The sequence below is a fragment of the Phaethon lepturus genome, unplaced genomic scaffold (assembly GCF_000687285.1).
Source record: "Phaethon lepturus isolate BGI_N335 unplaced genomic scaffold, ASM68728v1 scaffold34450, whole genome shotgun sequence".
Lineage (NCBI taxonomy): Eukaryota > Metazoa > Chordata > Aves > Phaethontiformes > Phaethontidae > Phaethon > Phaethon lepturus.
In genome coordinates this window covers 28,399-42,245 of record NW_010513153.1, presented here as the reverse complement: position 1 = coordinate 42,245, position 13,847 = coordinate 28,399, and the positions used below count along the sequence as shown (strand labels likewise).

At 38.9% G+C, this 13,847-nt stretch overlaps 1 protein-coding gene across 2 annotated transcripts in view; it reads right to left on the bottom strand.

Moving 5' to 3' along the window:
• Positions 1 to 4,716: 4,716 nt before the first annotated feature.
• The window catches only part of LOC104622556 (chromosome unknown open reading frame, human C11orf30), a 36,895-nt gene continuing 27,764 nt past the window's right edge, over positions 4,717 to 13,847 (bottom strand). For both annotated transcript variants that reach the window (XM_010289385.1, XM_010289393.1), the window contains 6 exons: positions 13,402 to 13,566; positions 12,999 to 13,154; positions 9,940 to 10,094; positions 8,021 to 8,584; positions 6,633 to 7,145; positions 4,717 to 5,100 (listed from right to left, as the gene is read on the bottom strand). In XM_010289385.1, the coding sequence (XP_010287687.1) occupies positions 4,906 to 5,100; positions 6,633 to 7,145; positions 8,021 to 8,584; positions 9,940 to 10,094; positions 12,999 to 13,154; positions 13,402 to 13,566 (1,748 nt within the window). In that variant the 3' untranslated portion in view covers positions 4,717 to 4,905. The remainder of the gene's footprint in view (positions 5,101 to 6,632; positions 7,146 to 8,020; positions 8,585 to 9,939; positions 10,095 to 12,998; positions 13,155 to 13,401; positions 13,567 to 13,847) is intronic.

The window sequence follows — 13,847 nt, the reverse complement described above, 5'->3', positions numbered from 1 at the left end:
TATAAGTAAGAAAGCAGCATCCTTAACAGCAATAAAAGCTTGCAAAAAGAGACTTCCAGAGTCTTTAGTTGGTCTCTGGTAGAGATTGACGTGAAGGAAGTCCCAAATTACTGGAGTCCTGCGAGCCTCCGGGACAGTTCTGGTTGACGGAAAAAGCTGGATTTGTTACCATAGAAGACAGCAATTCCTGAACAGCATCTGCTCTAACGAATAGTAAGTTAGACAGGCTCTCACACTAAGAATCTCTGAAGTTCTAGCAAAAGCTCCATCACAAAGGATTCATGCTAGGTAGTCTGGGCATTCAAGTGACATGATTAGATGATACTTAAAGGTCCCTTTCCAATTCAAAACATTCTATGGAGTCTAAGTCCCGTACGTAGTCCACGAGAGACTGGCTGACGTGCCTACCACCCTCTGAAGGTTTCAATGACAACCTGAAGAGCCCATGGTCCTAATTACCATCCCCAGTTAGGTGGTGTGAGTATCTTTTCTTTATGACAAAATCCATTTAATAAAGGCAGCTACAGAAAACAGCATCCCAGAAAATTTCAAAACTGCTAAAAATTTACTGAGATGGAAAGCTGAAAAAAACCTTAAGATACCATCACAAAAAAATTCTTGTTTTCAGAAGCGTCCAAGTATTGGGCAAAACCAAAATCATATGAAGTTTTGAGTAGGACCTGATCTGGAATAGTGTTTATTGGACAATTCTAACAGTCCTGGACTCCAAAAATGATTCAAGGCCATGCTGTTACTCTTCAGTCCCCAGTGCTTAAAAAACCTCTTAAAAATCTTTCCTGCCCCAATTCATTCCAAGACCCTTTTCTCTGGAAAAGATGAACAAGTCCCCAGGTACTCATTACCCCATTTACAACACTTAGCAAGTTTTCATCCAAGTACAGTGAAAGAGAAAAGAACCCACCACCACCCAAGATCACCAAGTACCTCCACTTGCCAGTCACAGCTCTAGCTGCCTGAAGGGATCACCAAGTGCTATTTTATTAATAGTTGAAAACTTTAAGATACCTATGCAACTGTCTAGTTCATTTCCAACGTACAAGATACGGAGGTCACTGGACTTCAACCTGCAGTCCCTGTGCTTGTTGAGAAAAAGACTCCAAATGTCAGAAAAACATGGCACTCCCTGGTAACCCTAATTAATTACCCTCAATCTTGGCATTGATTTTTTCATGTTTCCACTTCTACGATTCTATACCAGACTAAAATGCCCCTAATGACAATTTCTTCTTGCACAGGAACCCACAAATACACCTTAAGGCACTTCTTTCCTAAGTTTCATAAACAATGTTAAACTCTAAATTTATCACAGAATCATTAAGGTTGGAAAAGACCTTTAAGATCATCAAGTCCAACTGTCAACCCAACACCACCATGCCCACTAAACCATGTCCTTAAAGTGGACATAATCATAGGCTATGTGTTGCATTTCTACTGGAAGAAACCAGATTCGCAGATTTTTCAGGACAGACTTTGGGTAGGGGAAAAACTCTAAGCCCCATAGCATGGAAGGAAACTTCGCAGAGGCTGTTAGCAATCATTCTTCATGGTTTACATCAAACCTAGGGAAAGGAGCAAGTCCTGAGCCCAGTATAGACACACACACACTAAACATACTATTTTTTCCAATACAGCAAACCCCAAAACAGTATGACTTTTGTAGTTCATTATCTTAAATTATGATCAGTCTTCTCTGGATTGAATGCTGCCAAGCTGAAACCATCTGCCTTTGCAGTGTACCTACGGGGATGCATAACCACCTTCATTTGTGAAACTCTTGGACTTCAGGAACTATTAATACACCAGAGGGAAAAAAAAAAGCGCAGCATATAGTCTTAAATTTCCCTGACTTTCCATGTTTTTTTAAAGGTCTTTGTTTTTTGAAATCCCATCTATTTGGTCATGCATGCTATTCAAAGGGTCCTCCTGTTCAAAGGTAAGATGACACAACTGCAAGTAGCTTCTGGCTTTCTATTTTGTCCTCAAATTTCAAAACCTCATTTTGTCAGTGGGAGAAAGACTGAGGCTGAAAATACTTTTACCCTGATGGTTAAATCTTTCCAGAAAAGGTATAGTCCTCTATGATTAGATGAGGAACTGCCTGGAGTTCATGAAAAAGGGGGAGAAAGGGGGAGAAGGCTCCGAGCATGTCTCCTCGCAGTTGTTCTCAAAAGTCAAGTAACTAGGAAAGAAAAATTAACAACTTGATGCTAAATTGTAGCTCATCTTGTATGTTCCTTATTATTACAGGTATTTTTATGGAGAAATGCTGGAACAGACAAATAAGAGAATCTGAAAAAAAATTCAACTCAATTTGGGGAAGCATCAAGAAAGGAGTTTCAAGAATGAATGCATTAAAAGTCCTTTTCCTAAATTTCTTACATGACCCCTAGACACTCCCTCCGTGTGCTTCAATTTGTCAGTCTGAAAACAATTATTTCTCATAGCAACACTAATTTAAGAGAGCTTTGCCGTCTTCAAGGAACTGTCAAATAGCTCACTGTACCTTGTTCATACTGAAAAGTCATCACTAAAGATGCAAAAAAAGTCTTACATAAAACATTGGAATAAATTGGACCAGAATTCAACAATGTACTTAATGCATCAGGAGTGTCTAATTCACCTTATGCCATTTCTTAATATCCCTTTTTGGCTGGAGAGAGCACATACATTTACCTAAACCTGAAACCGTAATTTAAGGCAAGATTCTTGGGCAAAAGTGCGTAAGAAAAATCTTGTTCTACTTCATATTCACATAGCCTTTCAGTCCTAGATATGCCAGGGACACTCAAAATACTGCAAGACCCCAGGTGACAAAAAAAATCTGATACAAGCCAGAAGAACTGTGCGTCATGTGCAAAGCAAAACCGACCGTCCATTCCCACTGGCAGTAAGATCTGTATTAAAACAGCTTTTTGTCATTCTCCAGTAATGTGGAACTTTCAGGACTTCGATCATAGCTTGGTCACTCTTGTTGGTCACCATTATTTCACTAAAACAACAGTAAAAGCTCCCAAACAACTATCAAAACCTGAACTACCTAGAATGGTATACTGGTAGGGTTTTTTTTTTTATTTTTTTTTTTTTTAGTAGAGAAATAAATCTGTTGTGTTTCATTTCATATATAATATTCTCTTCTATCCTGAGCACTAAGTACAGCAGAAACCAAACCGATACCTAATCCAACATAATTAGTTTCCTACCCCACTATTCTGGCATTTGCACGCTGAATTTATCAGGACACTTCTCCACCATAATGAACTACATTATTTTGGAACTAATGTTGATGGAACACAGAAGGGGGGAAAAAAGTGTATGAAAGTCACAGAGACTCAATTCGTAAAGTAACTGAGGTTAGATAAACTAAGAGCACCATCTAGGGGTTCCTGCGTGTTCTTACATAGGTGGATACTCAGGACAAGTAAGATAAATGAGTTTTTTTAGGTTTTGTATTTTTAGTTTGAATTACTCTAGTTGGAATTTAACCTTAACTACAATATCAACAGTAAAATCACAGCTTAAAAAAAAAAAAAAAGACTGACGCAAAAAGCTGTATTCGACTTTGGATGAAATCTACTTACAGTAGTACTTCAGCACCAGAAAGTGGGCAGTTAGGCTGATAGGTGTATATACAATTAAATGATATGTCAAAGTCTTAAAATGCTTAGTTATTTATAATGAAATCTATACAAAACAGTTAAAAACGTGTTTTTATATACATTTGGAAAAAAAAAAAGTATTGTCTTCATTAGCAGAATGTATTACAATTGTTTTTCTTATCCCATCTGAACCCAAACCTCTCTCTGTGGCTTGTAACTATCACAAAAACCCAATGTATTGCTTCAAGAAGCCAAGTCATAAGGCTAATTTCTGAAACCTACTGCTGTATACTGATTTAAGCTTTGAAACTCCCAAAATGGTCACTTTAAAAACAGCATGTAAGAGTAAAATACAGATTTTTTTAAAAGCCTTAGCTCACTTCTAAATTCGGAGGTTCAACTTTTAAAGATGCTGAACCACTGATCCCCAATTTTCAAAACCTGATTTATAGCAAAATACATCCCCCCGCCCCGTTTGTATTAGAATTAACACACCTGCCTGTTTCACAGGAACTATTTAAACAACTTGGCCTCACTTTAAATTTTATATTTAAATAAATAATCAAAGATTAACTAGAGTAGATGAGCATTTCATGAGCTTATGGCACAAAGAAATGCCTCACACACCATTATCCTACTTCTTGTAAAGCATGGAAACAAAAATCCACTAGCAAATCCACTTTACTACCAGTTAGTGACTTTGCTTATTTTCAAACATTCACCAACAAGAATTTTAAAAAAATAAACTATATTTTTAGGCTTATGAAAAAAATCTTAACTCTAAGTGAGCACAAGTGCAAGAAAGCTAACCAATTCCAAAACTCCTGGGGCTTTTCCAGCACTGTCAGAGACTTTTTTTTCTCTCACATGCTATTTAAAAATACAGAGATTTATTAAACATTCTCTTTCTGATGGTGTTTGCTCAACAGCTAACAAAATGACACAGCAAAATAACGATCCCTTTCTAATGAAAGCTGTTTCAGTATCTGGGCAAGGGCTTCCATAGCACGAGCTGTAGAATTCGCTGCAGATTTGCTTTTTAACAGGAGCACATTCCACTGTCACAGGTTTACTAAATCTCGGTAACTATATCTTTTTTTTTCTTTTTTTTTTTTTTTTGAAACAATTTGCAGCTCTTGCAATACCGTCTTGTTAAAACACACTGATGCTTCAAGGGTCCAATGAACAATGCTAATAGGCAAAGTGCTCTAAGACATCACAATACAAGGGCATCTTGGACACTCAAAATCCCAAGATATTTTAAAGTGCACTCCAGTGTCCCAATTCCTTAGGATCGTTCAGCAGAACTTCGAGAGGGGCTGGGCTCAGTGCCGTCCTCAGTGCTACTGTCCACATCTTGCTCCATTGCTGTCTCCTCATCGTCGAGGCGCTGACTGGTGAAGTTGTTGAGCTCCAGGAGCCCGCTGGGTTCCACTACCACATTGGAGCTGGAGTGACAAGGGATGGAATAGTGAGGGATAGTCTGAAAGAAAGAAAAGATTTAAGTTTTAACACGCAGTTTTCACAGGTGAAGGCATCTGCACAAGCGCAGGTTCTCATAGAAAATGGGTATTTGGTTTCCAAGAGCGATTTTCAGTAAGGCCTGCTGCGCGTTACATTATCTTAGCTAAATCTTCCAAGCACTCTTTCACTGGATTAGGTTGTGCAAGATAAAATTTGAATAATCTTGCTCTTAAGGTACTGATCTTGGCCTCGGATCTTCACTGAAGGTCTGTGACAGCATAACCAACAGTTAAACCACAAACGTCCACTATCCATCATTCCTCAAATGCAAAGCAGAGATTACTTTCTTCAGCCTTATCTTTTTCTTGTCTTTTTCAGACAAGACATTCAGATATAAGGACTAACTGGTTTTTGTATACAATACAAGCTCCGACCCTACTCATAGCTGCAGCAGCATAGAGGCTGAGGAAACACAATGGATCCAAGCTATTTATTTGTGCTTATACTTTCATAGGTTCTAGAAACTAAATCTACAGTTTTCTACAAATGAAATTCTGGGCAGTATTTTACTTCCAAAACAGCTCGCAGCATGCCACGATGATAAACAATAGATTCTCAAAATATACAGATTTTAAGTAAAATAGAAATCTACCTTTGTCTATTTAGGGAAATGAGGACTAAAAGTGAGTACAAAAATGATGTTTTCTACAAAAGCAAAGTTAGCTGCATGAAGATTTTTACAAAGACAACGACCTTACAGAGTAGCATGAAAAATTTGAAAGCTCTGTACACAAACTATTTTCCACACCAGAAGCATTTTCACTGTAACACAAATATGATACACAATTAAACCATTCCAATCCATGTTATCATTTGTGAGAACATATACCATGCCAACTTGTCTACAAAGACTCATACCACTAGGATTCCTCGGATGACTTAAATACTTCCTCAGTTGACATTCTGACAATGTATTAAATTATAAAACATTATATTTAAGACAGAATCAATGAAAGTATCAATCATCAGTTAGGCAATGACTCAAAGCATTTAGGCTAAAGATCAATAGTCATTTTATAACCAGTCTTACCACTTCTGAGGTAAGTGAAGTTAACAAGCCTTCTTCTGAATCCAGACCTTATTTGCTGAACTTTACCAGTAAGTAGAACCCCACTACTTAATTTTTTTGCGCCATTAATAGATACTGTAAGAAATTCTAGATCATAGTTCCATAGTAAGCGTTGAAGGTCACATTTTTAAGCATTTCAAATAAAAGTACTTTGTAAAATCAGATGAGCTTGGTTTGTTAACAGAAAAAGAAAGGAAGACACCGAGGAGACAGTGAATGATAAAATGCTAGAGAAACTCGAGCTCATTAAGAAGAATTAGACACTTTGAAATAGAATCCATTACAAGCCTAGGAGTCAGAAAAGAACCAAAAACTGGAGAAGGAAAACAAAAATACTCCAACATCATTCAGTTGCTATCATGACATTAGACACGAGTTTGCTCTGCTCAACCTTTGCCTTATCTGCTCTGGTCTTCTCTTACCTGGATAACAATTTCTGATGAACTCTCTTCAGCTTTCTTTTGTGATATATTCTGAATGTGTATAAACTGGTTTGTTGTAGGCATTCCTTGCGCATCGAGTTTCCTCTCTGTTGAAGTAGGACCAACAGCAGGAGGACTTGAACCGGATTCTGTACATGTCTGTTGCTGGTGGATGGAAGTTGCCGTCATCCCTACTGCAGTCACCCTCGGCACCTGGGTACAAGGTGACGACTCTGCTTCGCTAGCCAGTTTACTAGTGGACGTGTCCTTGTTTGGGGGATCCACTATGGCATGTTCTATGTTTGTATCAATCTGAGCTTCCACCATAGACACTCTCAAAATATCTGCTACTGCTGTCTTCGCGGATGCCTGCATGGGAAATAGGCTGGTAACCGGCAATGCCAGTTTGGGCACAGAACTGTCACCTGCTACCTTTGAAACAGAAGGAGGCTGACGCCCCTCAAAAGTTATCTTTGTAACAGTGGATCCTTGCGTTATAATTGGATGCTGCACCTGAAAATCAAATTTTTGTTGTGCATGTTACAGCTAGATTTTTTTTTTTTTAATTGAAAATCTAATCAATATTTCCGAGGACAGTATGGCACAAACAACATACTTGCTATTAGGAAGACAGTTGAAACTCAGTGTTCTAACAAAGGAATTAGCAATGATATGGTAACAGTTAATTGAAGCCTGGGGAAAAGCAGCTTTTTAGGCTGCAAGATAAGGATTGTAGCAGTATAATACCACAGCAGCCTCGTTTTCCTTTGGGATTTACATCCCCATGTGATATTTGTTAACCCTCTTGTTTTCACATGTTAATTCCTGAAAGGGCCAAAAAAAAAAAAAAATTGTACTTTTCTGGAATTATTTAAAATACATTATTTTTTTTCCACGTTACTCAGTCTTTACATTTTCCCCTTCCAAGGAAAATCAAGTTACTCCTGCACATGAAAGCCATATAAGTTCAGGAAGATGTAAACTACAAAGGAAGACGTACAATGGAGAGGCTTAGGAGACTGCAGTGTATTCATCTTTATTTCCACAGAAATAAAAAGTGCTACGGGAACGGAAATTAATAACGTGTCATATCTAAAAATTAAACGAAAATAATTAGGGACAAATTCCATGCACCAGTGGTGGCAGAAATTCATAAAAACTGTCCAACAAAACACGTTTGTGAGCTCTATGGATTTTTTTCCCCTATAACATGTGCTTCTCTTTCCTAGTGTCAACCTTCTGATGGGGTAATTAATACCAGCGGAATGAGGAGTTCTCTCTTGCCAGGACAAAACACTGCTACAGCGAACAGGGTTGGTGTTTGGATTTTTTTTTTTTTTTTCCTTGAACAGCGACGTGTATTTTGCATGCTATCAATATTCCGTTACCTGGCTTGCTGGCTGTTTCTCTGAAGAGGCAGGTAGCTGCATTTGACTCTGGGGGGGTTGGGGTTGCACGTAGATTTTTTGTGCCGTTGGTGCCTGTTGCAGTTTGGGCAGCTGCTGCGTGGTTTTTACTGCAAGCACCTGTACTACAGTTTGCTGTGGCTGTGCCACTAAGGTAGGGAGTTGCCTTTCTTTGGCCATCGTGTGGTGTGGGGGGTGCTGTGCATCTGGTTTGGTCTGTGCTTGCTCCTGCTGCAGGGGGGTTAGCTTTTGATGCCTTATAGAAAGCTGGGGCATTTGTGGGAGTTTGTGCTGGATTTGATCAGCCTGCAGGTGGATTGTCTGCTTCTGCTTAGTCTGGAAACACTGCAGAGTTTTCACTTGCAGTTGAGTCTGTTCCAGCTGTGGCTGACTCAGTTTTTGTTGTTTTTGTGCCTGCGATTGTGTCAGGGCAGATCTGTAAAACAGGCCAGTCTGAGGATCTAAGGTGTCCATCTCTTCCACTTCTCCTTCCTCAGTTCCAAGTTGTTCACTGTGTTTTGTAAATGCAGTGTGACTGCTTAAGGCCTTAATAAGAAGAAGTTAGAGCAAGTTAGTAAAGAGAAATACAAATTATAAGAACACACAATCTAAATACATTTTTAATGTTTCAACTGGCCTACTTTAACTTATTTTACCATTACAGACTCCAAATTTGAGTATTAAAAAAGAACCTTTATATGGAGATTCCACAAAACATAAGCAATCAATAGCTATTTTTATCAGGCTAAAGTGTGGTATGTCTCTGTACGACACTAACTGCATAATTAATCCTCAATGGAGACTATGTAGCCCTCGCCCGTGTCAGACTAAGTTTCAGAGCCCCTAAGGTTGCATGGTAGTTGGATATGAAACAGCAGGGATTAGCAGGTGGTTGTCCACAGTCTCTCTGCACACTACATTTTTGTTCTGCTTCTTGAGAGCCTAGCATCTTCCCCATGACTTCTTCTGCAGCTTCTCTTATACCTACAGCCCACCCCATTTCAGCAGAGATCCTCTCTTCTTCCGTCCTCAAAATTTTATTGCAATTTTTCCTCAGACATTGCACAAATATTGTCTGATTTTTTTTGAGGGATTTGAGGGAGCAAGAGAACTACGTTACTATGCTTTGTATACTATGCTTTGCATGTATATTTTATATATATTGTATAAACACATTAATAAATGGCCTTAGCAAGATGAAGCAGCCTACTCAAAGACCTGTGAAAATACACGCTCTGAAGTGGGTTTATAACTCTAACACGGTACTTTCCTGGTCCACAGCTGAAGTTGACTGAAGTTAAAGCACTGCAGAGTTGAGCAGGTCTTGGACACAGGCATTGGAGTGGCTTCAGTAAGATTTCACCCCAAGATACACTGTTTGTTCCAAGTGTTTGGGATCCTCACAGTACTGGTCTAAATATGATCTTACTTTCTGAGTTCAGAGAAGTTTGCCTATTCACAAACTAAAACCCTCAAATGAAAAAGAGACTGTGTGCTCTGTGTACTGACCAGATTCTGCTTCATCCCTCTTTCCCCTAAGCTAACACAATCTGAAGAGCCCAGGCCCTTGCAATACAACATATAGAGAAAACCAGCTTGTTGCTGTTGAACAGATGACATACAGACAGCAAGAACTCATCCAGGAAGCACTATCTTTTCCACAGTGGCTGTTAACACCTCTTACTTAACAGTCTCAGCTAATCTCACTAACTGCTTCCCTTTTATTCCACCACCCTCACCACCAAAACAAGTCATATTAAAATTAAGTTATTAATTTGCCTTTACACTTAGCATTTTCAGTGGCAGCAACACGACATACTCATTCAGAACAAGCCCTGGTCCTCTATCATTCGTATAACTACTGCTCTTTAAAAGAGTGTTGGGAAAAGAAAGGGTACAACCTGCTGCATGATATGGGTAATTGCGCCTGTGGAGGATGCGGGGATAGATTTCACCACAACAGAAGTCTGCGTTGCTGTCTGCGACTGAGCCACGTGCTGCAGCAGAGTCCTCTGGGGCTGAGATGACTGCTGGTGGGGCTGGGACCGATGGCTGACTGAAAGTAAAGAGGTCAGTGGCACTTCTCCAGAACTAACTGCAGTAACTTCAACTATTTGCTTTGCATTTCAGCTTCAGCTGAAAGCACGAGTGAAATAAAGATCTGAGTATGAAAACCATCTTTTTACCGTATGCCAGCTTCAACCTTAAAGCGTAGATCTATTCTGAGAAGCCTCTTAAAGCAGCAACTCAGGGGTTTTGCTTTTGTCTCTGTTTCCTAAGTAATCACGCTTGGTCCAAACCTCCTCTGGCCTCCTTCTCCCAACGCAGCAACTTTGCAAGTAGAATTTATACTCTATTTTCAGCTGAGTTCTTTATACAGAACCAGCATTACGCTGCAGAGCACAAGTTATTCTGTGGTTTTTACACTGTTAAAAGCACCTGCACGATTGACTGCAATTAAGAACAGCAAGCCTTACTCACTGAATCTCTACCACTGACAAACTGCAAGAAATACTCTCCAGAGCACAGGCTAAATTGGAAAGATTAGCAGTTAGAAAATGCCCGGGTATTAAGAAAGCACGTGAGGTTGATCAGAAACCACAGACCAAAAAATGGAAACCTTGTCATGGATCTATGGCACTTTTTAAAACAGATCCAGCATGAGTTATGGAGCTAGGGTGATGGCTTTGTAATTAAATAGCGGATTGACAGAGAAATGATCTTCTACTGAAAAAACAAACCACCCACACAAACCATTCTATATTGCAGTCACTGTTAATCCATGAATCCAAATCACTTTATGCCTGTCCATGCTAACATGTAAATATTTGCTTTAATTAACTTTTCAGTTACAAAATAATTAATAACTGAAGGAGAACAAGCAAAGTTTCAATTCAGTTGTAACACAACTTAAAGTTAAAAAGTTTCTAGTGACCTTCCTGAGAGTTAAAAGAAAGGTCATATTTTGAATTAATATGATAATTTTACTTTTCCACTCCAAGAAAGGAGTTCTATTATATCAATACCGGCCTGCATGCTGCGCCAGATCCGTCGTGGATATCCCCCAACAGTTTCTGCACAATTTAAAACTTCTTTTAAAAATAAAGTTTCTAACCTATATGGTTGTGTAGATATTCTTCCGAATGTGAACCAATACAGTGTTGTCTTCCTGAGTCTGCAGACAGACAAAAAATGGTGACACTAAGATGTGTGAACGGCTCCTTTCACCTCACGAGGAAGAACATGCTGAATCCCAGCTCCCATATAGATTAAAGTGTGCCTAATCCTTTGGTCTGGGCGCATGCAGGAGATTTCATAACAGATTAGAGACTGTTTACTATCTCACTGCTGCATTTTTAGCAGAAAACATAGCTATGTGGATTACTGATGAATCCTGAGAAGTAGAAATGAAAACAAAAATAGAACCTCAATTACCAGCATTCCTTCCCCTAGTTTCTGTGAACACTGCCAGGGGACAAAAATCCATGAGCAAAAGAACCAGTTTTGTGCTGTAGTAGAAACTGCTGCTCGTCAACCCACAGCAGCCTGTATTTCTCCCGTAGATTCCTGTACATCAACTCAAAGCTTATAAAAATCCCAGTATTTCAAACAGTAATCATAGCTCAAGGAAATTGTCAACTTTTGCATTTTGTACAGCTCCCAAGCTGCAGGCAAGGACTTCAGTCTACAAAGACACCGACTGCAATTTCCCATCCCCCCTGCGAAGGGCTCTATTTTACATCAACTTTTACAGCAAGCCCCAGAAAAAAATGGAACCTTGAATAGAAGCTCACTGCACAATATCTGTGTCAGTGAAGATAACTGACTGTTAATTGGAGATCACTTTAACACTATTGTGCTTTTGAGTTTGTTTTAAAAGAGATCCAAGGGAGCATGACTAAAACATTCAAAATTGAAGCCAGATACAGTAAGTGGTATTTAAAAGAATTACAATAACATCCCTCCTCAGCTCCAATTTCACACTACTTAAATTTATGTCATACAAAGGCTGGAAGCAAGAGGAGGAAGTACAGAGCACGCAAATGACAAATGAAAATATCAGATCAGACATTTAACACTAAAAACACTGGATTTACAGAAATGTACTTATACAATATTATAGTCAAGTTCTAATCCTCTTTTCCAATGCTGATTTTCAACACAAATTTGCTTTCATTTTCCAAATAAAGTAGGGAGACCAATAATGTGGACTTCAGAAATTAAAATGGAAAACAGTTAATCTGATCCTCTCACGTATGTATGAGAATTGTCTCACATCTAATGTTCTGAGGTAGTGGGGAGCATCACAGAGACAAGGGAGTCAAGGACTTGAAGAAAATGGACAACCAGAGCGGAGGAGTCAAGAGTTTAAAAAGGGCTGAATCCCAACCAAAATTTCAATTTTAATAATTTATTTTAAAAGTGCAAATTTATCAGTTTAAAGCCTTCTAGCAAATGAAGAAACTGGGGACTTGGCGACTACATTAGCATGCTAAATGCACACCTGGCTTAAAAACCCACTTAGTCCTGGTAAGCAAATAACATTTTGCAAATACGGGTTAAACTAACTCAAAGTCTGACGCCTGCTGGTATGTACAAGAAATAGTATACATCTCCTGTAACTTCATTTGCTACTTTTTCTTTACTAGACATTTTCCTTAAAGGCAAGTGGGACAGCCTGTACTCTCCATCAAGTCAGGGAACAGAAAGTCTATTCAACTAGGATGTCTTGAAGCAAAAACCCCTTTCTTTCAGTTAGAAACATTCTCCACTATGACCCAGAAAAGCAGATGCAGTCTCTCTTCCCTGTACAGGGTCTCAAGAGTGGAAGAGAAGACTCATTTCCTCTACAGCAAATTATAGTGAAAACAGGAAAATGAAACCCATTGTACGAAAATTCAAAAATTAAGTCCTCAGACTTCAACTGCAAACCCACCATCACACTACCTTAGCCACTTACCAGTTGTGATATATTCAGCAACTAATTCTGATTCTACTACAGCAATTGAAGGACTTTCTGGAGAATGCCTCTTTTCTTGGGTCATCTGGATTGGGACAGCCATTTGGCTCAAGTCAATGGTAGGCTGCCTTGGCTTTGATTCTAACTTCTCCTTCACTGCTTTAGAAGAAAGAAAAACATAAAATAAACCTCCGATATATAAAACTCCAATATAAATGCTAAAGTTTAGTAAAATAGACAGTGAATATTATATAATAGATTCAAGCATACTGTTACAGGATAAGAAGAAAGGAATAAAGTCGATTCAAGACAGGTGCTTTTCAATTACAAAACTTACTAGAAACTGCTGCTTAAGCAAGTAATAAGCTTTGAAGTTATCCTAAACAACCATGTGTTTTCACACCTGTTGTCTGCTGAAGTTCCAGCAAAGCTTTTATCGTGGAAGTAGCTGACTGAGATTCACTGGATACATCCTGGTAAATTATTGTAGGGCTTGTGTCCACAGCAATTTCATGTTCTGACCAATCTTGACTTCTTGAAGCAATCACATGGACTACAGGCTGAGAATCTGTTTGCAAAAGAACAAAGGCGCATCAAGTCATCACAGAACCATTTTTGGTTGGAGGTCTCTTGTCCAACTTCTTGCTTTAAAGCGGGACTGTAGTTCAAAATGAGATCAGGTTACTCATTAACCATCAGCATTCTGAACACTGCCAAGGATGCATGCTGTCATTCTGCACCACATTAGTTTTTATTACAACTGACTCTTGAAGTAAAACACTGCTGATGTTATGAACAGTTTCCAGCAAAAATAAGATCCCTTATCTTAGTTGTTTGTAAAAGCTTTGG